Source organism: Pagrus major, chromosome 6 (assembly GCF_040436345.1).
Source record: "Pagrus major chromosome 6, Pma_NU_1.0".
NCBI lineage: Eukaryota > Metazoa > Chordata > Actinopteri > Spariformes > Sparidae > Pagrus > Pagrus major.
Genome location: NC_133220.1, coordinates 33,933,653 through 33,961,566, shown reverse-complemented (window position 1 = coordinate 33,961,566; position 27,914 = coordinate 33,933,653). Strand labels below are relative to the sequence as shown.

The window sequence follows — 27,914 nt, the reverse complement described above, 5'->3', positions numbered from 1 at the left end:
GCACCACTCCATTCATAGAAGCAGAGGTAGTAATAGTTTTACTTGGGGTCCATTCATTTCATACAGCACTCAGCACTGATTATTTTGTTGCGTAGTTTTGACACTTTGTGACATGGTTCTTTTCCATCAAGCCTCATCTGGACATCTTTGGGAAAGGTTGGAATGACAATCACAACAGGTAGTCTCTGCAATGCAACAATATGACATGAGTGCTTCCCTATGACAACAGTGGACAGCAACAATATATGCAAGTATGTGACAAATTATAAACTGAATCAAATTTTACAAAGATTAAGACAACATCCTGTTGACAACAGAAACACTCGTCAAGCTAAATTAAATAGAAATAAATAAATTAAATAAGTTTCCATTTGGGGCTTTCTTTCAGACTTTGATTAGATTTAAATGTATTTTTGGTTAAACAAAACATTCAGGATAAATACAAAGCCCAATGTTTAAAAAACTTTTGGGATGACTATTCTATTGGCGCTATCAGAGTGTATTTACACTCAATAAATATTTTGTAGAGTCATTATTTCTGTGAATATGTTCATAAATTCATTAATAATTAATTATTTATTAATGAATACAATTAATTAAGGCAATTCATTGAAAGTAATAGGATCATTACCAGATTTTATTTATAAAATTATGTAAGAAAAACAAATAAAAAGGTGAAAAACAAAGAATAAGCAAAAAAAGCTCACAAAAATATTAATGGAGCTGTTGGAAAGAAATAGTTAAATGTTATTCGTTAAAGAAATTGTTGAAATTAATGTATCCCCCAAAGAGAAAGCACCATACAATGACTGAAATATGCCAACTGAGCTCTATCTGTGGTCACGTGACTTAACTGGACCATTCCTCTTGACAACATGTCAGGCTGCTAAGTTAGCTAGTAAGCTAGCTGTACTTAGCTGGCCAAACGATGTGGCTAAAGGAAAACCCTGGTTTGCTACGTGCCAGCGATAAAACAACCATGGCTTTAGAGCAATGATTCGACTATGTCAGATATTCTGAAGACAGCCCCAGACGCAGACGATAGGAAAACGGTAAGTTAGGCCTTATGTAGCCACTATGCTAGCTTCAGCTAATACAGTGCAGTTCGCTAATTAGCTAGCGTTCAGCTTGCAGCATCAGCACCACACACCCTGCTTCAGAGCTTACGCTACAAACTGACCGATTTAAGACTATTCTTTCTTTGTCAAAACGTTGTGACGTAAAAACTAAAAAGTATGACTAACGTTATGTCAGTGAGCTTTAAGCGAATTAACTAATGACCTAGATTTAAGTGAAGTTTATAAGAAAGCTGGTCGGTAGCTGACTCAAATATCCAAACGTTGACATGTATCAACACACCCGGTGATAGGAAGTCAGAAGAGTAACCGCATGCTTATCACCAGCTTCTCTACTGTTGAGGCGACTAATCTAATGTAGTCACTGCCGGACTCTTGGGAGGGGACTATCAGTGACACCCAGGCTTTCACCTGTCGTGGAGAGGAGGTGATGTGCGAGTGTCACTATTATGTACGCTAGTTCGTGTCTTTAAATGGCTCTGATATTAATGTTTAACTAGATATTGCTCTTGTGTAATTATAGCCTACTTGTGCTCATACTATAGACCTTTGTCGTGGCACACCCTTGATAGATACAGTTGAAACTTTTTTCAATTTGATGTCCACATGAGCCATGGTCAGGAAGCCACCATGAACAGAGACTATCAGGCCCTGGCACTGGCACTCCTCATTAATTCGTCACAAGTCAGAGGTTGTCTGAAATCACCCCTTATTTGCAGTGAACCATACAAGCGATTTGCCTTTTTTCTGCCTGATTCTATACTATAAGTGCCCTTATAATCAGTCATGATTCAGGTCATCATAGTTTTTATTTTAGTGATTTATTATTTAATCACCTATTTAAATAATTTTGTTTTCACAAGTCGCACAAAGGGATTGCAAATGTCATTTCATTGTATAATTCTGGTTGTCAGGAGTGATTTAAACAGCCTAGATGGTCAGAATCTATAGTTTGCCTGGCTATTGATTCTAATTTTTGTCTGCTGAGTTTTACTATTTTCTCTGTTCACTTGATTAGCTATTAAGAACTCTTGTTGCTGGCCTGTAACTAGAATCATCTGTGCAGCATTCATTTCCTTTGCACTGAGGAAAATCCACAACTGAAACAAATCCACCCAAATATTACTTCTAGATATTCCTCACTACAATTCCCAGCCCCGCATTTCTCTTTCTGACTATTTAACAGACCTTCACTCGTGTTTTTAAAAGAAACATTTTTAAAAGAACACCTTTGACATTGTTTCTAAAAAAACAGCTTTTTTTTCTGCTGGGTCTTCAAGGGTTGTATTTCATTTTAAATTTTTTGGTCTCATCAGACCCTTTTCCCTCACTCTGGTGGCTACTTGTAGGGCGTGTGATGCTACCAGCTGGTGGTGGGAAGTGACTTTAGGCATGTAAAATGATCATTAAAACAAAGTATTGCTGGTTTGGTTTTAGCTTCCTAATTAGAGGCAGACTTCTGGGATGCCAGGTGAGAACTAGGGGTGGGCGATACCACAAAATCTGGTTTTGATCCTATACCAATATCACGGAAATCGATACTGATACTTTTTATTATTGAAAAACAAGACAGTTTTTAAAGACACATAACAAAAAATGTTGGGCCCTTGGGGAATCATCTAGCTGAAATACCAAAATAATAATTAGTTCTATAGCCTATGCAAGAGAAAATAATGACTTTATCACCTCAATAAATTGTTGTTGATTGTTGTTATGTGTAATGAACATGCGCCTTAGACAACGTCAGTGGACCACTAGTTTTTTGACATTTGGTTAGTACTTATAGGCCAGGGGTCAGCAACCTTGACTATCAAAAGAGCCATTTTTGCCCCTGTTCCTCGCCAAAAAAATCTGTCTGGAGGCACAAAACATATTTGTGTCTTATAATGAAGGTAACGCAGCCCAGAAAGTCTAACTTAGTCTATCAAGATTATTAATAGGCCTTAATGAGCATTCATTTATATTTTCACATCATGTGGCAACTCTGCAGTGGCCTACTTATGCTTACAGTATAAGGTTCTTGAACTTTGCATTGCTATTTGAATGCCATGTTTTAGTGCATTTATGAAACAAAAGAACTAGCCTACAATAAATAGAAATACAGAACTATATATGCAGACCTACTTAAGTCCTCCCTGTGTTTGTGAAAATGTACAAAATTAAAAGTAGCCTCATTTAATAATAAATAAAACATAGCGGCAGGCTAGATTTAAAAACAGTAAAAATAAAAAAAATTAAATATTTAAACTGTACTGTGTTTTTTTTTATTTTAGTCCATTTCAGTGTGAGTTAATCCTTCTTTTTTTATCCTCAGCCACATACAGCGATCAATCCTCGGGCTTTAGCATAAAACACAATGATATTAACTCAGGATCATTCAATTAATCACAACTTGATAGAACAGATACAATTCTGTGTGTATGCTGTGCATTTTTACTGTTAGAGAATATAAGAAACACTGTAGGCCTAAAACAGTGATGATGATAAAAAAAAAAATAATGTCCATGTAAAATGTCAAAGCCACAGGGAGCCACTAGAGGCTCTAGAGCCGCAGGTTGCAGACCCCTGTGCTAGGCTGTGTGCCAGACAGGTGTATAGGCCTGTAACTACAAATAAATAAATAATAAGTTGTTATACTATTGTTTGTGTTTGTAAGTTACTACAGCCAGAGAATAACAAACTATGCCAAAGATGCTCCGTAACAAACAAGATAACTTGTTCCTGTCATTACAGTCGACTGCTGCACAAAGCTTGGGCATTTTTAACAGTAAGAAAAAATAGCAGTCAAAGTTTAAACATATAAGGTGCGTGCACAGAAGTGGCTGGAATCAACAAAGAACAAAACTCTAGCACTCTCAGAGAAAAAAAAAGTTTTATTGTGGGCGAAAAAACAAATGCATTTCAGCACTAAGCCTTCATCAGCGTGTGAGCATGAGCAACATGTCAATGATGGCCTATTGCTCATCCATGTCAAAACAATACTAGATACAGCACTAGATACAGTATTAGATAAAAATATAATGTTTGTGCCTTATTTTAATAGTATTAGAGAGATAGTATGTGTCGCTGAGGCAGAGACAGTTCTCAAACACATCTGTGCTCACGTTCACTTCTTCCATTGGATTAAATAGACTCAAGACCGGCTGCTAGTCTCCTAAAGGGGCAGGGCAGTTGTGAAACTCGTATGACACAGATATATCCCGAGAGTGACTCGTAAGTGCCTCTTCTCAAATCTGAACTGTCTCTGGCTATATGTCAAATACCAACCAAGAACAGTATTTGACGTATTGTCGATAAAGAGTTTATGACCACCTACTGGCCTGGTAGGCTTGTTTGAGCATTTGGATGTCCTCATCTGTGCAGATATAATTTGTAAAACAAAGGTTGCATGAGCAGAATTTCTATTTTTAATTGGAGGGGAACAGTATCCCTTTTGAAAAATATCCATATACATGTGGACAACACCTGTATCTCCAGGTGTGGAGTGGGATTTTGTTGATGTTACTGTGACAGGTAGCTGTACTGCAGTATTGTGAGAGATGTGTATTCTGGTTTGCCTGTTTTCTGATTAGCATCTTAAGTTCAGACACATTGTCATATATTAAACATGGTGTGAGGAGCACCGTCTTGTTGGCCATATTTCTTTGTGAGCACACTCAACGGAAATTACTCTCACATCCCACACTAATTAGCATCTCTGAAAGAGCCTTCACACCACCTCTCTCATATCCACCAACACACTGGCCTCCCTGTGGACATGAGCTTATGGATCAGCGTTTTGCTTAATTTGTTCTTGATTAGTGTTTGAGTGAAAAGATTTATGTGTGATCACAATATTAGCTCAGTCTAATATAATTGTTAATATTTGATGCACACAATTTTGACGTCACACTTGTCATGAAGAACACCTTCTCACTCACCAGCTCGTTATCAAGAGCTTCTTATAAACAATGCCAAGTGGTGTCAGGCTCCCACAAGACAGACTGCTGAACTGATTAGATAGGCTTCTTTCTGCCTGTGATGTTGGAAACACTTCAACCAGTGTCGTACTAAGGTTTGGTGCTATGTTAGTTTATGCCAAGAAGTGTGGATTACAGTGTAAAAAGTCCCAAAACAGGTGTGGATGGAAAAAGACAGGCTCTAACTTTACACCATCAATTATTAATGAACTACAGGAGCCTTACTCTTAACAGAGTGCCACTGTGACCTATTTGTGACCTGTCTCTGAAGAAGTTTATCAATAACAATGTCTCACTTCTTTATAGGGAAATAATGGTTAAAAGATAAAGCACTAACTCAGCGACAGAATGTAGTCTCTTTCAGACAGTTTTCCTTAAAGAGAACCCTAAGAGAACAGAACCCTAAAACCTGTATATGGGTTTTTAATACTGCTATTGATGGTTTTTAACTGGGAAGTAGTGGCATCTCCAGCTGGTTTTGTGATGACAAAGCTGGGCTTTTTTGACCGGGAAGTTGCAGCATTTCCAAGCTTGTTTTGTGGTGACAAACCCTTGCTAATATGTTGGCTAATAGTATGTAGGTTGGTGTGTTTTTGTGTAGTATGTGTTTACATATTTTTCTGTGTGTGTGGTGGTGGTGAGCGGCTGGACGGAACGACTGCAGCTGCAGGAGTAATTGGGGTGTCTTACAACCCCCTGCCAGCCCTGCCCATGTTAAGGCCTTTTTCGAATTTCAAGGGTAGAGGCACTTTAGCCAAACCTCTGGGGTTCTTTAAATAATCAAAAACACTCCACGTGTTAACTATACACACATGCACACACACTGCATATTTGTCTGCTGAGTCACTGGCTGCAGGCAGTGCACACACCTACACACACGCCACACATTTCTCCGATCCATTCACTAGGTAATTGAAACACATCGCGTTTATGCCTCTCTCCTTAAGTGTTTCAGTTGTGCAATCAGGGGTGCACACTTGGTTGTTCTGCTTCCTGTACACATATACATTCACACAAACATTATTCTCACTCACCATTTGATCAAATGCTGCATGTTCATCTTGCAGACATATGCCACCTGCTTTACACTGACTTCCATTGCCTCTCCAACTTTCTTCTCCTACTACTGATAATGGCATTTGCTACAGACTAGCAGCAGCACAGGTGTATTGCTGCCCCGACAGGCCAGTTGTACACTGATCAGGCATAACATTATGACCACCTGCCTAATATTGTGAAGGTTCCCCTTGTGCAGCCAAAACAGCTCTGACCTGTCAAGACATGGACTTAAGACCTCTGAGGGTGTCCTGTGGTGTCTGGCACCAGGGTGTTTTATAGTGGATCCTCTGGGTCCTGTATGTTGGGGGGTTGGGCCTCCATGGATCAGACCTGCTCCAGCACATCTTACAGATGCTCGATCAGATTGGGATGTGGGGACTTTGGAGGCCCGGTCAACACCTTGGGCCCTTTATTGTGTTCCTCGAGCTGTTCCTGAGCAGTGTTTGCGGTGTGTCAGGGCACATTGTCCTGCTGGGGGGCCACTGCCATCGGGTAGTGTTGTTGAGATGAGGGGGTGTACTTGGTCCACAACAGTGTTTGGATGGGTGGTGTGTGTCAAGTGGCATTCACATGAATGCCAGCACCCAAGGTTTCCCAGCAGAACATCACATTGTGATGAGATGATCAATGTTATTCACGTCACCTGTCAGTGGTTTTAATGTTGTGGCCAATCGGTGTATAACTCAATTGAATGCTCTTTGTCTTAGAATCTCCTGTCCAAATTGCAAACCCACCACTGTGGCTTGTGAGTTGGCTGGAGGGATGAAGGCCAGTAAGAAGCGTAAGCTGACTGAGCAGGACCAGATGTGTGATCCAAGAGTGGACCTCATGCAAAGGCAGTTGGAGAATATGCGTAAGACCATTGAATGCATGGTTGCAACTCAGCACTGTCTGTTGGATATGCCATGCCAGGCTCCTCCATATATGTCTCCTCATCCTGATGCTGTATCCCTTGCTACCTCAGGCAATGTGGATAACACCAACAGCTCTGGATGTGGCTCCTATGGGCAGGTGGATGTTTATAATGATGAAGATGAGATTGACGCTGACTCTCTGGTGTTACCCATCAGAGGGTCTGCCCTGAGTCTGGTGGTTTTTTAGTTGAGGCCCTGCTTTCTCAGTGGCTGCTGGGCTTCCTCTGCTGCCTTCTCCACCAAGAGCCTCTGCACCGGACTGGGATCCTCAGAGCCAGGGGGGGCATTCTAGAAGGGGAATAGCTGCGCCCTAGTTGCTTCATCCGCTGTCCCCTCAGCTGTTCATGGGGTCGCAGGGGATGATTGAGTTTTTTGTTTGTTGCCCTGTCTGGGCCCTTTTTCTTTTATACATTCCAGTTGACCAGCATGGGCTCTTGCTCCAGGATGTATTTTTCTTTTGCCATTTATCTGGAGTCTCATTTGTTAACCTTTTGTTCGCTGGCAATAAAATGCTTGAATTAATTTTATTGTGTTTTGTCATTTTACTAAGATGTGATTGAATCCTCCTTTGTATGGCTTATTCTACCTTATACTCACTCTCCTCGTGACTGATTTGGTATACGGTAGGCTTTCCGCCGATCTGATCGGCTATATCGGAATGGCCGATATTTTGCATTTTATGCAATTTGTGAGATTGGCTGTAAAATCTTAATTCGCCGATCCGATCAATGACGTCATTGTCGTGCTGAAACTCCCCGCAGATGCTCCCGTTGCATAGATTGCAGACGGCCTGTGTCCCACCCGTCCCACCCACTCCAAAGAAGCTCCACACCACCGACACGCCTGCCCGAACCCGACAGCTAGTTTTGAGCCCTGTCACAATGTGACGGACAATAAAGTCTTTTGAATCTTGAATCATTAGCTGTCGGATTCAAACAGACATGCACACAACCCAAGCCACCCGCAATCCGTGCAACACTAGAGTACCTCGTGGGGGAGCATCTGCAAAATGCCCGAACACGACAAATTTAATCAGGCACCTGGATTCAAGAAACTGAGCGTGGAAAAAGAAAAACAAACACCGAAACGGATGCTAAAGCAAACTACTTTAGACAGTACCCGTCCATATAGCCGTGACAGTGAGAAGGCAAGGGGTGGCACAAGGAAACTTATGGAGTTTATCGTGCTGGCCGACCTGCCATTTAATATTGTGGAGAACCCCGCATTTCAACGTTTGCTGGTATACATTGATCCACGCAGTAAGTTGTTGCGCCCATTATTTCTGTCTCAAGTTATTTTGGTTTGACCTGACTGAACTTTGAACTTATGTCTGGCCAGTCCTTGAATGCCCTCTAGAGGTCATTGATGTTTTACCCTTGCATCTCTGTCAGTTTGGGGCATGGCAAAGATTGTTAAACATTGGCAAAAATGCTTGAGAATACTTTTGTTGATATTCAGTACACAGTACATAAGTATATACAGTAAATTAACAAGTTATTTAAATACACATATTGCTCCCTCACGTGATCGGATCGGTGATCGGCTTATTCAAACTCACTGATTGTGATCGGCCCCAAAAATCCTGATCGTGTAAAGCCTGGGATACGGTTGTCACATGGTTACAAGTTCACTGAAATTAAATTAAACAAATGTTTACGTATATAAACATGATTGTATGAATGAAAGTGAACCTGTAACCACTTGTTGTCACTCAGCAGTGAGGGTTGGGTTGGCCAAATAACACAAAATTGCGTAAAATTACACTTTTAAATATTGTATACCTTCGTTTACTTACCATAATCTTTATTTATTCCATGACTTATTTCAGTAACTTTTGGGTGATTGTATATTGTATATTTGCAGGGCTTTAGTTTCCCATTGATTTTTTCTTTTTCTTCTATGTAAAGGTGAAACTGTAAGTTGTGGTAGGAAATTGCTCTAAACCAGTAGCCGGCCCCTGGGGTTTTGATACATGACTTTGTGCCTTTCAAAGAGTGTTTGACAGAAAGAAGTTGAGAAACCATTGCTCTAAAGAATATAAAGGAGAGGGAAAATTAGTAAACACCTCATATACTGCTTGCCCTTTGATCAAGCCATCCTAATTGACTTTATCAGAGAGGAAGGAAAAGGCAAAGGTCAAGGAATCATTTACCCATCAAAAACTTAGCGTGTGCAGTACAGCGACCCTGCTTAATTGTTAATGGACCACAGTGAGGCAGAGCGCTGTAAAGGTGCAGAGTTTCACTCCTGCAACACCAGGTAGAACAGCCTATTAGAGGTTTGGGTATAATGTGAGAAACATTTGGTCCACAGAGTTACATTGACACTATGTGATACAACTCTCATCAGGCTACATAAATCAGATGTGCAGGTCAACAAGTATTGCTCTATATGTTCACTTGAACACTTGAAGTGTGGGATCTTAAAAAAAATAGGAGGAATTTGACTAATCTCTATTCTACAGAAGCGAATTGCTGCCACACAAGAAAAAAAATCACCTTTATAATGTGAAAAAATGTTTGTACGAATGTGATAATTCATACTTTCCTACAATATAAATGATCACGTTATAACGTGAAACTTATCAAGTTCTTACAATATAAATTATCATGTTAAAATGTAAAACTTACCACATTTTAATGTGAAACTTATCAAGTTCGTACAATAACATTTTCACGTTATAACGTGATACTGTTTTTTTTTCCTTGTGTGGCAGCTGTACGCTTCCGTACTATTCTAACTGGTTGCAGCTGAAAACTTACTGAAATGTAGCTGTGTATGATGATGACATGTCACCTGTGTGGGTGCTGCTGAAGTCAGTGCACTGTGTAACTCAGCACCTTGGATCACAGGTTTGTGCTCCCAGCTCCCACTGTTGTCCCCAGGCCACGCCCACCTGCCCTCAGAGATGCAGTGGCCAGACTGACACATGAGCTGCTGACATGGTGGCTTAGTTTGCACATTTCCCTCTCTCCCCTGGGATATCTTGCCCAGCAACGCCACTCGTGCTCCTCATATCTCATTTGTGTTTGTGCACCTTGTGACTGTTTGTCAGCAAACCAAAGCGTCTGATGCAAGCTGTTTTTTTTTCATCTGCCTTTGACACACAATGTTTATACACACCTTTCAGCCTGTGCCATGGCAGCTGGTGTCAGCATCCTGAGTGACTTGTCTTACTCCATGAGTGGAGCCCGCAGTGGAGAGATCAGCAGAGAGATGGAGACAGGTAGGAGAGCTCTACAACACAAAAGCAACACAAGAAAAGCTGCCTAATTTATTTATGTATGTTTTGCAAAGCAAAAGGTTAATTAAGATTATTTTCTTTTATATATCATGTTGAAATTAGAGATGAATTAGAAATCAGACAAGATATTATTATGTGGGCTCACAGGCTGGTAATTTGTAGGCCAGCTTTAGTATTGAGACCAAACTTTCAGGTCAGACAAACAAAGGCGATTAATTTGTTATGAGATAATATGTTATTTTTGTAGCTGGATATCAGGATTACTATAAATTTTAAGGAGTATAAGGTCTACTCTATGGATAAAGTGTAGTTTAGGGGTCAGCGATCTATTATCTGACAAGGATTGTTGCTGATGGTTTATAGAAACACCCATCCACTCCATTTCCGTCAGCAAAACATAAATACATTTTAAAAACAATATTATTGATGGTGGTGGTTATTAGTGTTTTGTGGCTGAGACATATGTCATCATAGATGTGGCTTATAATATGGCCAGGGAACATAGTCATGTCTCTTAAAAGACATAGACAAGTGAGTATTTGCTACTCTGATAGATATCGTATGATGTATTTTATGCAATAATACATTTTTCAGTGATTTAATGTGTTTATGCTGCACTCTGAGCCATCAGGAAAATAGATAAAGATAGGTTTAGTGTGCAAAATGAAAAAGTGAAACACAATAAATTCTGTTGAGAACTGTTTTATTTTTAATTATTGACTAAATATAAAGAAAGTAGATCTGATCATAATTGCCTCTATACTATACTACTACTACCAACCACCCATAAACCCCCACAAAAATAACAGTAGTACAAGAAGTACAAATGATTAATACAATTGTTTATAACGTAAAATAAATTAAGAATGTCTTAGACCCCATTATGCATGCCTGATCTGATAATGCCGTGTTGGTGTTGTTCCTGGCACATCATGATTAATGTTGCTCTAGGACTATTGAAAATGACCAATTGTGTTTTTTTGAGAAAAAGAATAATACACATGTGGGAGAATTTACTAATTATGTCATGAAGAATCTATTTTAACCCAAACCATCTTTTCCTAAAGCTCACCACTGAAAATTGAAATGATACAGAAAATATTTGTGAAGAAAAAATAAATATGTGAATTTATGTGAAAATAATAATTAAAACAGTATAATAATATTTTCCAATTGGGATTCAAAGCCCTGTCTTCTGCGTGGGAGTCCTGTACTCAACCCATGACATTCCAGCGTGCTTGAAAAGTGGACTCAGTCCTTTTCTTGCAATTGGAGATGATGATATCAGAAAGATCCGATTACATGATGAACACTTCATAAAATTTTGTAAAAATAAAATTTATAAAAATAAATAAAAGTTTGTTTTTGTACACATACTGTAGGTTACATGCTGTTGGCCATTTGTTTGGGACATCTGTACACCTTCCCAAAATATATTGAGTTATGAATTCTCGTCCTGTCTATTTAAAATGTTCTGTTCTTAATTTCAGAAGAAAAGTGGTGTTCCTTTTGTCCTGATTGTAAGACTGGATAATAATAATAATAATAATAATACAGTTCAGTGCTAACAACTAGAAAAGCGGACTGGTGAATGTGGCTGATTTTAACTGTACTTTATACATTAGATCTCATTCTTTCTGTTGCTGCAGACAGCTCTCATCTTTGCTGTGTGTCAATCTGCTTGCAGCTCCCACACACTGAGAGCCTCAGTGAGCCAGCAGGATCAGTTCACCTTTTGGCCTCAGTCTGATGCTGGACTGACTGCTGAATTGTTGAGCAGGGCTGCAAGCACAATGTCTATATTACACCTACATAATAGTCTTGTCTTAAATTAGTGGATAGAAGTTTTCCCATTGTTACATCTCTTCTGTTATTCATATTCAGGTATACGAAAATGCATTTATCATAAAAAGCTTAATTGCTATGGTTAGCAGAAGCAGGCAGTAGTAGTGTTAGTTTGAAATATATGTGCTCCAAGTCTATAAAATGATTCAGCCGATTCCAGCTTCAAATATGAGGATTTTCTCACTTTTCTTAGTTTTATTTCATTATTAACTAGGTCCGGGCAATATGTCAACATTATATTGTTATCGAGGTATGAGACTTTACATCATCTAAGCTTTTGGATATCGTTAAATTGTGATGAGTCATAAATGTTGTCTTTTCCTGGTTTTAAAGGTTACACTACCATAAAGTGAAGTCATTTTCTAAACTTACCAGACTGATCTACTGTTTTAATACCCACTTAGTAGTTATATCCATATGACAGATGATTATTGATCAGAAATCTAAGTACCAATAGTCAATAATTCGGTATCAGGTCAGTATTTGACGGCCTGAGAATGTTTGCCTGCACTAGTTCTACATAGTGTTGCTTTAATTCTCCACCTTAATGCATGCACACTGGCTTGCCTCTCCTTTCTGTTTTCTCTCTAGAAGCAATCTATTATCTGCTTTCTTCATTAGCAGGTTTTATAAAATTGCCCCCCAAAAAAACACGTTTAGGATTGTTTCACCCGCGAGTCGGTTGTCATAACAGCAGGTGAGCCGCATCTGGAGGAAGCTTGTTGTTCATTATGTAGCTGATCAAACACAACATGCACTGAATGACACCGTAACAACCAGGTTAACTTACAAGTTTGTACAAAACAACGGCATAAGTAGGCCTAAATTTGATAGGAGAGGTTGTATCACAGTCAGGGCATGTGATATCAGAGAGCATGTCTCTCTGCAGAGTGTGATTGACAGTAGGTGGGAGGGGAAGAGGGAGGGCAGATCGTGAGATGTGATTTTGTCCCCATCACCCAGCCCTATTGTTAACTGAATGTCTTCCGCCGAGCTAATCAATTTTACATCATCTTGGCCTGTGATTACTCTCAGTATTCATCTGTTGTTACAATGATTTTTGGCATTTTCTACACTAATATGTACATTTATCCATAGTAAAAACAGAATAGGTTTACTTATTATGAAAATAATGGGCAAATGTAGCGCTTAAAACTTATACATTTCATATTAACATAACTCCCGGTGTTATTTGATCATGTCACATCCCTGTGTATGGAAACTGCTTGACTATTGCTGATTTAATCAAATCATAGAAAGGTTTGATTGTCAACACTTGTACATGCTATGTTCAGCCACACCACCAGATGTACGGCCTTGTAAGCAGGCGAGTGCAGCATTTTCCTCTTTCATTTACAAGCTGTCTGCCTCAGATCTGTCCAGTGCGTCTGTGTGCGCAACATTCGCCCCCATCTACCTCCCACTGACGACTTTGGTTGCCATGGTGACACTTCAAATGCTGCTGATGAACTGATAGGTTGTATTTGCCTCTCTTTGCCAACGGGTGATTGTGTGATAATTTACTGTGGGCACAGAGCTACTTAGCCACGAGTCTGTGGTGGTACACTGATACTCTCAGTGCAGGCAGCAGCACAACCGGAACTTTAAGATGCCACTGCACCGAGGACGCCACTCCATAACTGGGGAGATGACTGGCACCGTGAGGCAGCACAAACGCAGGCACTCAGCCTCGGATATCCTGCTGAAGGTCTTGCAGCGCAGACGAAGCTCTGCCCTGGAGATCCTGTCCTCCTCCTCCCACCGAGTCATGGTGGCCATCAGCATGAACCAGCCGGAGCCTCCAACTGAATGCAAGACCAGAAGATGTAACCACTGAAGACAGAGCTAGTGTTTTGTATTTAGGGGCTTGATGATTACTTCGGCTGTAAGGAGAGCGTGCACTAAGCACTGATGAGTATTGTCAAATTGTTTCTTTTTTTGTTTTTACTCTGCAGCCAATACTAGGGTTCCTACAGCAAAGTACACCAAGATGGGGGAGACCCTGAGGCATGTCATCCCGGGTCACATGCAGTGCTCCATGGCCTGTGGAGGGAGAGCCTGTAAATATGAGAACCCCTCTCGCTGGAGTGATGAGGAGCAAGCCGTCAAGGGACTCTATTCGTCCTGGTACGTCAGTCTGTCTTTCCACCACATCTCATTCAGCCGTCAGTTGTTGTGTACTTTTCCTCTTTGCGCTGTGCTCGGTCAGCACGGGTCACTGACCTCCACATTAGTAGTTACATGAAAAGTCAATACATTTGTCCTGGTTTTTGCTTTGCACTATGGTCTGTTTTTAAAATGTGATCACTGAACAAGTGAGATGTTTAGTTTCAGTGTGTTTCAGTGTGTTTCAGTGTCCTCAGTTATCTCTTTCTTTCGAGGGTCTTTGGTATCTTGAGCTCTTTAAAGTTGTGTTTAACTTGCTAAACATTCCTAATTAAACATTTCTTTTTGATTTTTTTGTATGTACTACAACTCCCCCTAACTTGTCATATTCTCCACTTACAGGATTACTGACAAGTTGCTAGCTATGGCAAGGCCTTCTACTGAAATCATAGGGAAATATAATATAATTGAACAATTCCAAAGGTACAGTAGTTTCTGTCTTCACACCTCCATTTAAATGTTTTCCTTGATTTATTTGATTTTTTCTTAACATTAGATTAACATTGATTGGAAGTTGGTTGTTGAACGATTTGCTCCACATGCAGTGGTGTAATGTACAATATGGTCAAAAAGTCTGAAGCCACTAGTCAAAATATCTCTATTTTGCATTGTTTTGAATGCAATGCTAGTTTTTAAATTACAAAATGTAATATCAGCATATTAATTTAAGAGAAAAGTTGAATCTTTGAAAATTGAATGAATGTCACAATGTCTTATTATTTGATATGTCCCCCTTTTGCTTTAGTGACAGTATGCACGCCACATGTTTGTGCAAACCTGCTGACTCATGTTATCCCAGCATGATTCGACAGTGTACCACAAAGCCTTTTGTGATGTCACAGAATGCTTGGCTTTTCTCAGTCTTCAAGTGCCCCCATAAATGTTCAATGGGTTTGATGTCAGGTGACTGTGAAGTCCATGACAGTCAGGACTCTTTGATCGTCTTTGGCGAGGTAGTTAGTTCTGTCAAAGTTAGTTCTGTTCTCTGAGGTGTGTTTGGGATCAGCACAAGAAGCCTTGTGGAACACTGTCAAATCATGAGTTGTTGTGGAGTCAATGCCAGCTCGAGTGCATGCTGCCATTAAAGATACACTATTAAAAGATCTGGCCATAATAATAAAGTTTAAAACACTGAAAAAATTAACTAATTCTTAATTACTTCTGTAATACATTGTGTAATAAGACCTCCTTGCCTGAGAAGCGATAATGAGTCACTGCAGCCTGTAGCGTGCAGCAGGGGAGGATGAAGAAGTTGAGGCGGCAGGGAACTAGAAGTTTACAGCCGCAGTTAGTTATTTAGTTAACTCAAAGATGCAGAAGCTCCAGAAAAACAACCTTTATCATCATCTCAAACAACAGCTCACAGCAAAGAAAAGAAGCAACATATAAAGAAGCTAAACAAGAGTACATTTTGCCAGGACTTTCCAAAGCTGGAGAGAGCTGTGGGCGAGTAAAAAGATGAACTTGCAACGTTTCATTAGACCGGTGAGTAACATCTAATGTTGACTGTTTACTGAGACATATCTTTAGTGTAACTAATGACAACACAAACTGTAACAGTTAGCGTTATGTGACTGTTTTCTTCTTACTGTGGCATTGCTAAGGCTGAGCTAAGTAAGTTATAATTTAAATGTATATACAAATGCCACACATGAAGATCGTTAGATGGCAGTGTTATTTTGACTGGCTGTATTCTTGCTCTGCTATAAGTTATTAGTTCCTTTTATTTATGACAGATGACTGAAAATTGTGATTGTATGTACCCAATAGTAGACTATTATCATTCAATTTTTCATATTGTAACGACTTGGCATTAATGTTATGAGACTGTTTTGTAACTCTGCTATACATTTTTGAGGACATTACAAGGTTTATTACACGTGTCTAACTGTAGCAATGACATTGTCAGATATTGTGTACAGTTAGTAAATCATTAAATTCTTGTTCCAAATATGAACATGGAGCAGCTCCGGCTTCTACCCCCATGAAGAAAACAACGAGGCCTGCAGAGCTGGAAGATCCTGCTGTATCATTGGACCAAGTGACAGTAACAGTAAGTCCATAGTGGCTGAAGATCTGATTATTTATACTTTGTAAACTGTGTGTCCTGTGAAAACTATTTTTTATTCTCTGCAGTCTGTTACAACTGTTCCTTACTTTCTTCCTAAAAGCGGGCAGATAGCACTGTAATGTCTGTATTATGAGTACTGACTTCATTTTAGTGAAATAAGGAATAAATCCTGTCTGTAATATTAAAATCAAATATCTTACTAGTTCACAGAATTCCAGTCCAGCCACCACCAGTGATGAATAACCACCCTGCCCTTTATTCTAATCTGCAACTGGTCTAATCAACAAGCCGCCACAGTGGACGTCTGTCTCTATACATTACATCAGCTGACATCTTTGACCATCATCACATGACACATACTCTCTACACTGTTAACTTTTGCAAACTGTACAGCTTTGTGATTATAAAACATACTTACTTACTATAGTATTTGTTATAGTATTTCCTTATATTTTTATTGTAATTTTTGTATTCTATATTTATGTTCTTGGCTGTTGCAGTAATTAGCTTTCATTTTTGATGCACCAAACATCAAGGCAAATTCCTTCCTCTAGAAAGAGGTTGCATTTTAATGTCTGTTGCACTGATATTTTTGTAAATTTTGTAAACTTTGTAATAAATGGCAAACCATCAGAGGCTTTTTGTGTTGACAATAACTGAAATGAAACATTCCAACCCGCTGGAAGGGCTTTTGTGCCAATTTTACTCAAAGGTGGGTTATAATGGTTGTTTAGTATGCCTACTTACACAGACCTGTGTTTGTTACACTAATAGAATGAGCTGTTCTCAGAATGTAGTTTTAATGTATACCTGCAAAAGCTTTATTAGCACTTATTGTGTAACAAAAGAATGCAACTGAGCAATGGTGAATATATGGGTAAATAAATACATACATAGTAGTAATTATGTTGGTCTTTTTAACAACTTGCAATTATGAATTTGTATAGAAACAAATTAAATATATAAGATAAATGACAAAAAGGGTTTGAACTAAACATTGAGAAGGGGGGAAATACTGCCCCCCATCTTTGTTTGAAGCAGGTGGCTGGAAATAAGGTCTTAGGTCTTCTGAAGCAAAAGATGGACATACCAAATACTGAAATATTCATTTTTAAATGAATTTTTAAAGATTCAACTTTTCACTTAAACTTTAAGGCTGATATTATCATTTATGATGAATAATAGTATTACATTCAAAACAAATGCAAAATAGAAGTATTTTATTTAGTGGTCTCAGACTTTTTGACCCTACTTTATGCGTTGTGTTGATTTGTTTTGGACTACTGCGTGTATTGTTATGTACACTGACACGGACCTGTTGCTGTGCTCAGATGTGGTTTGAAGACGGTCATCAACCTTCAGCGGCCAGGAGAACATGCCAGCTGTGGAAACCCACTGGAGCAGGAGAGCGGTTTCACTTATCGACCAGAAACTTTCATGGAGGCAGGCAGTGAGTTTCTTTCTTTTCTCTGCCTTCACCAAAACACACTGTAAATTCCCTGACACAGGACACAACCCGATAAAACATTTAGTAGTAGTCTGACTTAGAGAATAGGTATGTGATGGGAGAAAAAAACAAATCCTGAATGTAACCCATGACATAAACATGAGTTCTAAAAACACAAGAAGCTCATGCACATTTTTTTGATTGTAGAAAAGAATTATAGAGTAAGTCGGACTTTAGAAAAAGGCTAAAAAAGTATCAGTATGTATTAGGAACATACATACAGTATAGTCTGACTTCGAATGTTACCAAAATGGAGACCAAGATTTTCTAGATATTAAATATGAAGTTTTTCAATTTGTGTTCAGATTGGTCAACAGTGTGTCCACAGTGAAATTAAGTATTAAGTATTGCACATTTGTTTATTTCATTTAATTTTTTTTTAAATTTCACGAAGATGCTTGAAAATACACTAGCAGAAACTAGTAGAATGATGTATGATTTTTTTTGGAAACAGCTGAATTCTTCTGTTCTGTCTTCGCTACTGAGGGTTGAGTGGGCAGGTTCATTTTCATGGGACTTCACACCGTTATGATCCCCCTCCCCCTCCCCTGTTATACAAGTGACCTGTGAGTGTAGGTACACTCACAGGTCACACCTTTGCACACTGTTACGTGCACAAAGGTGTGAGGACCCGCTCAATGATGCTTGCAGCTTTAATTTGATATTGAATTGTTATCTGGTGGGCTCAAGACTCAGCAAGCATAAATTGGGTCATAATATAGTGTAATAATTGTGTAAACTGCCATAGTGAAGCAACATCATCTGTTTTTTGCTTACGCTGATTAACCAGGCCCAGAGAAATATGACAAAAACTTGAGTTCTTCAGTAACACAATAATGTGGCTCAGCTAACAAGCTAGTGTTATAGCAAAAACAGATCAACTTGTGACACTTGGTGACATGCATGGATTAGCTATTCCTTCCTCTAAACAGTACACAGTAATTACTTGTTAAGCAACTTGAGTTGAGATGAATCTGTATATATAAATGAAAGCATTGCCTTGGTTTGATCCTTTTTGAACCTATATAATACACCACTTGCTCCATTAAAACCATTATTTTATTAAGTGTTGTTTCAGCTTCTTATGATACAGGGACTTCTGTTTACATTGATGATTACTTTCAGATTGGATGCTACTGGTGATGTTTTTTAGTGGTAATGGCCGTACTGGTAATGGCCACTCAAAATGTAGGAATGACATAATATGTACCCAAATCATGGATGTATTTTCAAGTCATAATAAGTGGTGCAACCCATCCCTTGATAAAGAATAGAGCCCTTCCACATTTGTACCAGATGACTGCATGACTAGATAGCAGTGGTAGAAAAGTAATCTCTGAGGAACACTTTAAATTTGTATTTTAGCATTCTTCATGAGAATGCAAAAAAGGTATTAGGCTGACGTAAACTCAGTGTTTGTGTTATTCCTACATCCGGAACATAATAGGGTCCCCAGTAACCAAGTAATTACCAAGGGACTCCACATATGTTATGTCTTTGGTGGCTGGCAGTCTTGATTTCTCTTCCTAACAAGCTCACCTGGGATATTTCCCCACATCACTTCATCAAAACATCAGCTGCTTTGTGAAAAGGTTCTCTCTCATTTGACAGTCAGTAAACACACTGGCTTCTCATCTTACTGTAGGTCTTTATCATGCACAGTCCTTCACACTGCAGTTCAGACATTTAATGAACAAACAACTGTCTGAAACCCCATTCAGACATGCACCTCTTTATATAAATGTGAAGGCAATTTAACACGTCTGCCTTATATCTGAAAAGGAACCTGAGTCACTCTTATGTAAAAGTCATGAAGGCATTAAAGGTTTTAAAGTATATTGAGGACTGAAACGGTCAAAATCAAAATTTAATAAAGTAATAAATCATTGGCTCAAAAAATGCATTAATGTACTTTTAAATACAATAAAGTTAATATAAAAAAAATATGTTAGCATTAATGATTTATAAAATGTCACAAAATTGATATTTCTTAATTTGCCTCTGTATTTATTTACGTTTGCATTACATACTTTTTCATTTAATTTTCCATTTTGTGTATTACTGTATTACTTTTTATGTTTATTTATTCATTTCTGTATTATTTTCAATTTGCGCCTTCATTCAAAGCCAATTACAGCACAGTAGGTTGGGACAAGTGCAACAGACTTAAATAGGAAAGTAAATAATTAGAGGAATTAATGAATAAATACAGAAGCAAATTAAAACAGTAATATCAATTTATGTTACATTTTATAAATTAATGAATACCTCATTTAGTTAAAATATTATTTTTGTTGCATTTTATGGCCTCATATTTTATTTATTCACCAATTTTATAATGAATTATATTTTTACAGTTTTAGTCCTCATAAAACATCACGTTAATACATTTATTTTCTTTATTCTTTGCACAAAGAAAAATAATGTATATAATAAAGCATGAAATACTGGGAAAGAGCATATTTTTTAGGGTCTTCTCATATTGATTTATTAAAACAATTTTTCCCCTTGTGCTGCAGTTGAGGAATAAGAGATTAAAACAGTACCCTCATACAACCGCAGTAATTATCCGACCAACTATCTCTCAATGTTTGTTATTTTTCATCAGTCAATAATGCAGTGTGTGAGAGAACGGAAACAATACTTTTACTTACTCACTCACTGCCTCAATTGGAGATTTGGCTGTGTTAAGCTAGTAGCTGTAATGTGAACCTGTAAATCTTTCTGTAAATCTGTCATGTCTGTGTGAAGCTGTGAGGAACAGCTGACAGCCAACTAGCTTGTACGCAGGCACAGGCCTGCGTGATAGATGTTAAATAGCTCTAAATTCTCCTGGCTTTGTGTATTTCAGTTTATTACTACAATTTTGGGTGGAAGGATTACGGTGTGGCATCTCTGACTACAATCCTTGACATGGTGAAGGTCATGTCCTTTGCTGTCCAAGAGGGGAAACTGGCTGTCCACTGCCATGCTGGTCTTGGAAGAACAGGTTTGTAATGACAGCAATTTGGAAGTGCTTAAATCCTCATTTATGACTGCAAATGACCAGTTTGTATTTTTTTTAATTTTCCATCATGTAGGTGTGTTGTTGGCTTGTTACTTGGTTTTCACGTCCCGGATGAGCGCTGACCAAGCCATCCTGTTTGTGCGAGCTAAGAGACCCAGCTCCATCCAGACCAGAGGCCAACTCCTGTGCGTCAGGGAGTTCGCCCAGTTCCTAGTTCCTCTCCGAAGCATCTTCTCTTGTGCAGAACCTAAAGCAGGTGCTGTCACCTTGTCCCAGTACCTCACCCGGCAGCGTCACCTGCTGCACGGCTACGAGGCTCGACAGATGAAGAATGTGCCAAAGATCGTTCAGCTGGTCTGCAGGCTCCTCGTTGCCATCGCTGCCAACAGACAGGTTGTGATCGAGGAGGAGTGGCTTGAGATCCCCGACCTCACCGCTGAGTTGGAGAAGACCATATCACAGCAGGCTCTTCAGCAGCTCGGGAAAGAGATGCGAGGGAAGGGGATTCCTGTTGCAGCATGTTCATCTCACCCTCTCAGCCCACCCGCTCTGCAGTCTGGACCTGCTCATGATCAACCTCTGGCCAGTGATAATGAGCTCGACCCTCTGTGGAGGCAGCAGAATGTACAAGGCCCTCTGAGATCCTCTCTGTTTAAGAACAGGCACCTCAGTTACAGTGATTCTGACCTTCACAAACTTGGACCATGGCAGCACCATTTAGGAAATCTGAAGAGCAACAAACCAATCAGCTGCCAGATCAAACATTCCTTGTCTCACAGCAGCCTTACAGACTGTAACTCTCCCACATTTTGTGATCTCTCTCCTCAGGACAATATCAGCAGCATTCAGAACCCCACTACAGAAACGAAGCCAAACACAGCATCCTACTTTCTAAAGAAGCGGCTACAGAAAGGCTTTCAGAGTTTGTCTTTAGATCTGTCTGAGCAAGGAAGACAATTCCACTATTACACCACACTACCAGCCTTATCAACCAAGAGCCAACTCGTGACCAGTGAGGAGAAGCCAGATGTGGATATGTCAGTGGGTAGAGCTGACAGAAGGAATGTTCCCCTCATTGCTCTCCACTCTGAGCTTTCCCCAGAGAGCAGAAGTCTGTTAGTGGCCAAAGCTTTGGCCATGGAGCTGACAGACAAGGACCTCGCCTTCAAAGTTTCACTTTGGCAGGTAGGGTGCCCATAAAATACTTTCAAATATGTGTATGTATATGTATTTGTACGTCAGATTTAATGGATTATCTGCTACAGAACACTGGTCCCTCAGATAGTCGGTGAGTTGACATGCATCCAGCTTTTCCCCTATATGCATCTAGCAGTGGAATTTTATTTAGTTATTTATTTTTTTAATGAGAGGAGAGGTGAGGAGGAGTGGAGAGCACTATGGATGCTTCATATGAAGTCAATTAACAGTCAATTAACAAACCTGTTAAAGCGTATAAGCAGAAAAGGGAGGACTCCTCATAACTTCAGCGTTATATTAGTTTGTGCTGTCACATATTGTCAGTAAAACATGGAAAAACAGAAGACTCCATCTTACTTACTACATCACTGTAGAAACTAAAATTGTAATTTTTCTCGCCATGAATCTCCCTCTCTCGAGCCAGCCCTTTTCACATAGACTCACAGAGACAGAGCCGCAGCGAAGGCTCGCCATTTCTCCCCCTCGCCATTTTTCCTCCTTGCCATTTCTCCCCCTCGCCATTTTTCCTCCTCTCCATTTCTCCCCCTCGCCATTTCTCCTCCTCACCATTTCTCCCCCTCGCCATTTTTCCTCCTCGCCATTTCTCCTCCTCGCCATTTCTCCCCCTCGCCATTTCACTTTCGATTTTGTTTGTTCACACTTAACCAAGCAGCAGGCGCTGAGGATCCAAAAGAGGTGTGACGGTACACATCATGACGTTGAGATCTGTGTGTTTTTCTTTCAAGGTGTTTCCCCCGGTGTCCTCCTGTTAATCTAAACATGTATCGACCGACTGTTTATAATCATATGGATGTAGTTATAATGTGTTGTGATTGAGATCCTGACCCACCATACATCCTGGAAAGTGACAAAGATACGTTTTTCGCTCTAAATTACAAAAATACATAATCACCATCAGTAAACAGGACGCTGTCTGACTCTCTCACTCGCGGGGAGGGAGGCTGTTTTCTGGGGGAAAGTTCACTGAAGTCTCAGTCAGGAGGGCTGAACGTCACAGTGATTTTATTCAATACAAGTTGCAAGAGACAGTAACTACAACAACACAACAGTGGAAGGTGACAAAGACATCTGAGTTAAAGTGCGTTGCTTTTCGGGCTGAAGTGTGGGACATTTCTCTTTTATCTGATGAGTGAAGGATCTGTTTAGCTGTCAGACTGTGAACACCATCAGACGGACACACCACTGATCTGCAGCTCCGACTTTTCAATTCCCACAGACGCCATCTCACCTCTGTTGCGGCTCTGATACTACCTCCGGAGGCGCATCAGAGCCGCAGCTGTCGAAAAACTGTCGCCCCTCTCCACATCTGCAACTTTCACACGGAAGGCGAGGGGGAGTATGGGTGCATGATTCCCGCACTGAAAGGGCAGTGTGAAAGGGGCTGATGTTCGGTTTGTCCGTTCCACTGTAGAAACATGATGGTGCAACATGGCAGACTACATGGAGGAGGATCTGCTCCATTTGTATATATAAAAGGCTCAATCTAAGATAACAAAAACACAACAATTATTAGTTTCAGGTGATTATACATAAATAAAAGCATAATTGTATGTATTATATTCCATTTCTGTCAGTAGATCCTCCTTAATCCTACACTCTGGTTACATATAGACATAAGGAACATTTAACCAGTGTCGGAAAACCCAGTATTTTCCAGTTTGATACACGACACGAGCAGTGTCAGGTATTCCATATCTGAAAAGTGTTCAAGTAAATTGTTTTATTGAGGGTTGGGGAAGAATGTGTTTACTAAGGTACTGCATGTAAATACAGACTTTACAGTAACCAGGTCACTACAATGTCTGTAAATACATTGTCTGGTTTACTGTATGACAATTTAATGTGTTCATGTAAATATACTCAATGATAAAGCCTGATACAATCTTTTATCAGTTTTTCAGTATTTCAAGAAACTGTGGCACAGAGTATAAAATACGGTAGAACTCTTATCATCGTCATCACCATACTTTTGATAATAATGGTGAAAATGTAACAGCCAGCACCCCCTTTCAGGTACCAAGCTGTAATTCTGGTAAATCAGCATCCTGTTATTGTGCTGGATTGAACCCATGAACACACTCTTGCGCAGCTCTATTATTTTTTCTAGTATTTTTTTTTTTTGGCCTTTATTGATAGACAGGAAACAGGATGAGAGAGAGAAGGGGAGTGACATGCAGCAAAGAACCCCAGGCCGGGACTGGAACCCGGGGCCGCTGCAGCGAGGACGGGGCCTCTGTACATGGGACGCCTGCTCTACCAACTGAGCTAAACAGCACCCTGGCTCTATTTATTTTATCCACAGTTAAATATATGTATGACAAACATAAGTTAACACTATACAACCTAAATTCAGAGATCCTGTTTAGTCTTCCAGGGTTGTAGAAGGATTTTGAAAATCCCAACAATATAAACCCTTAGAGACTGCATCATGCATCACATTTTTAGTCCTTTGTTATTATTTTATTGTAATGTGCAGACAGAGCTGAACTCCAGAGAGGGAGCGTGGGAGAGGCTTTGTATGGAGAGAGATCCTCTGGTGCTGTCCAGTCTGATGTGGTCGTGGCTGGAGCAGCTCAAGGATCCAGTCATCAGCAGTGAGGATATAAAAGCCCTCAGCGAGAAGAATGTCAACCCACAAAACGCCCTCGACTCACTGGAAAAGGTAACTGGATCAACTATCCTCCAAAACATAAGAGTGTCCAGTGACACTGTAAAGCTTGATTATGGCACAGATTACAATCCTGGTTGTTGCAAGTAGTTTCTTTTATCGTTCATGTCACAAAAGTGTACAAATTTCTACCACTTTGCAGAAACAGAAAATGATTCAAATTATGAGTTAGAATCAATTTCACTGCCTGTTCAGAACACTACTTTAAAATCAAGTTTTGGAAAAGCTTGAAAAAAAAAACTTTTGTACCGATTGTTCTGTTTTTATTTCAAAGTTGTTGACAGAGGTCTACCTCTGTTCGTGGTTTTTGCATTATGGGACAACCCTGTCCATCAACACTACACTGAAAAAATGAGCAATTTTAGTCTGTATGATGCCATTTTAATATAACATAATTGTCTTGCATGGATCTGCAAGACACAGTCAGAATTGCTTTGCCTTTTACAGTTTGGACAAAGGGACAGTAAGGCCTTAGAATATTTGTTTTTGACCTGCAGTGGGCCAGTGCAGAAAAATGAAAAAATAGAAAATAAAAAAATCTGTTCTTTCTTGTGCATTAGTAATCTGTTATCATCTCAAGCTTGTCATTAATATCACTGTCTTGCATTGAACAGCCACTTTGAGAATATAAGTCAGGTAGATACAGAAATTACACATGGCTATATTTAGCTTTTCAAATTTGTTGACACCACTGGTCCACAGTATTTAATATGGGCTGTTGGTCACTAGTTAACGTATTTGCCAAGAATAAATCTAGAAATCTTGTGAGTAGGGCTTTGCAATAGGGCCTTAAAATAATTAACGATCATAAAATAATCAGCAATATTTCTAGGCTATATGGCAATGGTCTATTTGATATCGCTGTGTTGGTGTTGTTCTACACACAATTAGACTATCATGTCTAATTATGAGAAAGCATCAAAGTCCGCATTTTAAGGGAGCTGTTGTGGCTTTATGGGTTGAGTACAGGACCCTCACTCTGGAGACGAGGGTTTGTATCCCATTTGGAACATATTATTGTACTGTTCAATTATTATCTGTTTCTTTTCAGGTTTCTCCCGCTGTTTGGTTAGATTCAAGCAACTAAAACCATTGGTTAGGTTTAAGCAACAAAAATACTTGGTTAGGTTTAGGCAACAAAAATACTTGGTTAGGTTTAAGCAACAAAAATTCTTGGTTAGATTTAGGCAACAAAACTACCTGGTTAGGTTTAGGAAAATATGGTTTAGGTTAAAATATTCCCTTTCACAACTTTTAACACGCGTTTGAAGGGATAATTTCTCCCATGTGCAGATTTTTCTTGTCTTTTTCGTGAGTCGTAGAGCTGTGACATTACAAAGACATGATTGGTCAGTTGCTGGTGGTCTTGGAGCAGCATTAATTATGATATCCCAGTAACACAATATAAGATCATGCATGCATCAATATTTTGAAATCTCCTCAAAAAGACTTCATAAATGCTAGGACTGTACAACAAAATAAAACATCACAATATTTTTGACCGAATACCTTGATATAGATATTGTGACAATATTGACATCACAAAATATTTATGCAATCAGATTTTTGATAGATAATCATCAGTAATGTGGATATAATGACTACGTGGGTTAAGGCAAGTATTAGAACAAGTAGAACAGTCTGGTAAGTTCAGAAAATGACATCACTTTGCTGTAATGCAGCCTTTAAAACCAGGAAAAGACAACACATATATAATGATATCCAAAACCTTAGACCATAATATAGTCTCATGTCACTACATTTTTTTATTGATATATTGCCCAGTCATAAATGTACTGTAAGTGAGGACATATTGTCATGTGATATGATAGTATTGTCCATCCTTCTCACTGACAGGGCCACAGACTCACCTTGCTGTGTATCATCGACTGTGCTGCTCATCTCCTGCCAATGCCTGAAGGGGTGGAGACTAGTTTTCTTAACCAAACAATAAAAGTGTTTACTAAGGTGAGCTTTAATGTAAGTTGCATATTAAATATGTTGTGTAATTTGATTTGAAGATGTGTGTTTTGTTTGCATGACTTAGTTTCTTCTGTTCTGTCCAGATCGACCCTGCCTCAGAGAAGAACGAGTCTTTATACACGACCCTGAAAACAATCCTGACTCCCATTCTTCATGAGCTGTGTGACAACGCTGTGGAGGAGAATGAAGACATCAGCCTTAACAGGGCCAGTCTGACTGACATGAGGAAGACTCACAAGAGGGGTTCCGCTCTCATTTCTGGGCATTAATGTATTCTAAGCCAGTTCTTTGTATCAAATACTGCTGCCAATATTTAGTCTTTAAAGATATTTAATGACTGTCATTTGAAGGTTTAGCATTTCCTTTTTCTCAGAAGCTCTTAATAGACTCTAAGCACTGCCATTCTCTATGTTATGTGCCACTGTGCTCAGTTTGAAAGCATTTATTTTGTCATCTGTTCTACTGTAATATTAGCACTAGATTTTGCTTTCAATATCTAACTCTTAGTTTATAGGAAAATGACTGAGAAACATTCTCATGATGTTAATGTAATGTTTTTTAAATGTTGTCAGTTGATAACAGCTGTCAAAGCTGTTGGGAGGGGGATCTTATTTACACCAAAAGAAGTTTTTACACTGTGCTGATGCTACAATGTGTCTTATTTATTCAGATCTTATTTGAAATGCAGTTGGTTTAATAACTCTAACCTGATGACAAACTACATTGTTCATGTAGAGAGTATGTGTTTTCTTAGAGTCAAATGCAAACTGTGGCTCTTGTTATGGCAAAGCAAAATTGGACAGGCCACAGTGCATTTGCTTGTTCAATCAATTTTATGTCCTTAATACTGTGTGCACCAAAAACCTCTCAGTGTACTGTTCTGTTGTACAATCATTTGTAAAACATCAATCTGCCTCCGCTGTTGCATTTTGAAAAATGTTGTGTGTCTCAACTCAGATGGATGGCCTCTGTCAGGACTCTGTGTGTGTAACATCGCCTCGCCTCACATGTGTGTGTGTGTTCGTGTTTGTGTGTGTGTGTGTGTGTGTGTGTGTGTCTCCTGTATGGACACAATGTAATGGCACTGTTCTGACACATGCTGAATGTGGAACACTGATGATAATAATAATACGAAGGACTGTTTTTTCATTGTTACATTGGGCTACTTCTTACAGAATTAAACACAACTTAATGCAA

At 39.3% G+C, this 27,914-nt stretch overlaps 1 protein-coding gene and 1 long non-coding RNA gene across 2 annotated transcripts; both read left to right on the top strand.

The window, feature by feature from the left end:
* The first annotated feature begins 860 nt into the window (after positions 1-860).
* On the top strand, positions 861-27,914 carry ptpdc1a (protein tyrosine phosphatase domain containing 1a). Its single transcript, XM_073468836.1, has 10 exons — positions 861-1,052; positions 10,139-10,234; positions 14,053-14,224; positions 14,606-14,686; positions 17,666-17,784; positions 20,693-20,830; positions 20,922-22,033; positions 24,543-24,728; positions 26,592-26,702; positions 26,801-27,914. The coding sequence occupies exons 2-10, from the start codon at positions 10,147-10,149 to the stop codon at positions 26,984-26,986; spliced, it is 2,193 nt and encodes a 730-aa protein (XP_073324937.1). The 5' UTR covers positions 861-1,052; positions 10,139-10,146; the 3' UTR covers positions 26,987-27,914.
* Positions 15,485-16,969, top strand: LOC140998520 (uncharacterized). The gene is made up of 3 exons (XR_012179437.1): positions 15,485-15,748; positions 16,231-16,316; positions 16,538-16,969. It is a non-coding gene; the product is annotated as an uncharacterized lncRNA (long non-coding RNA).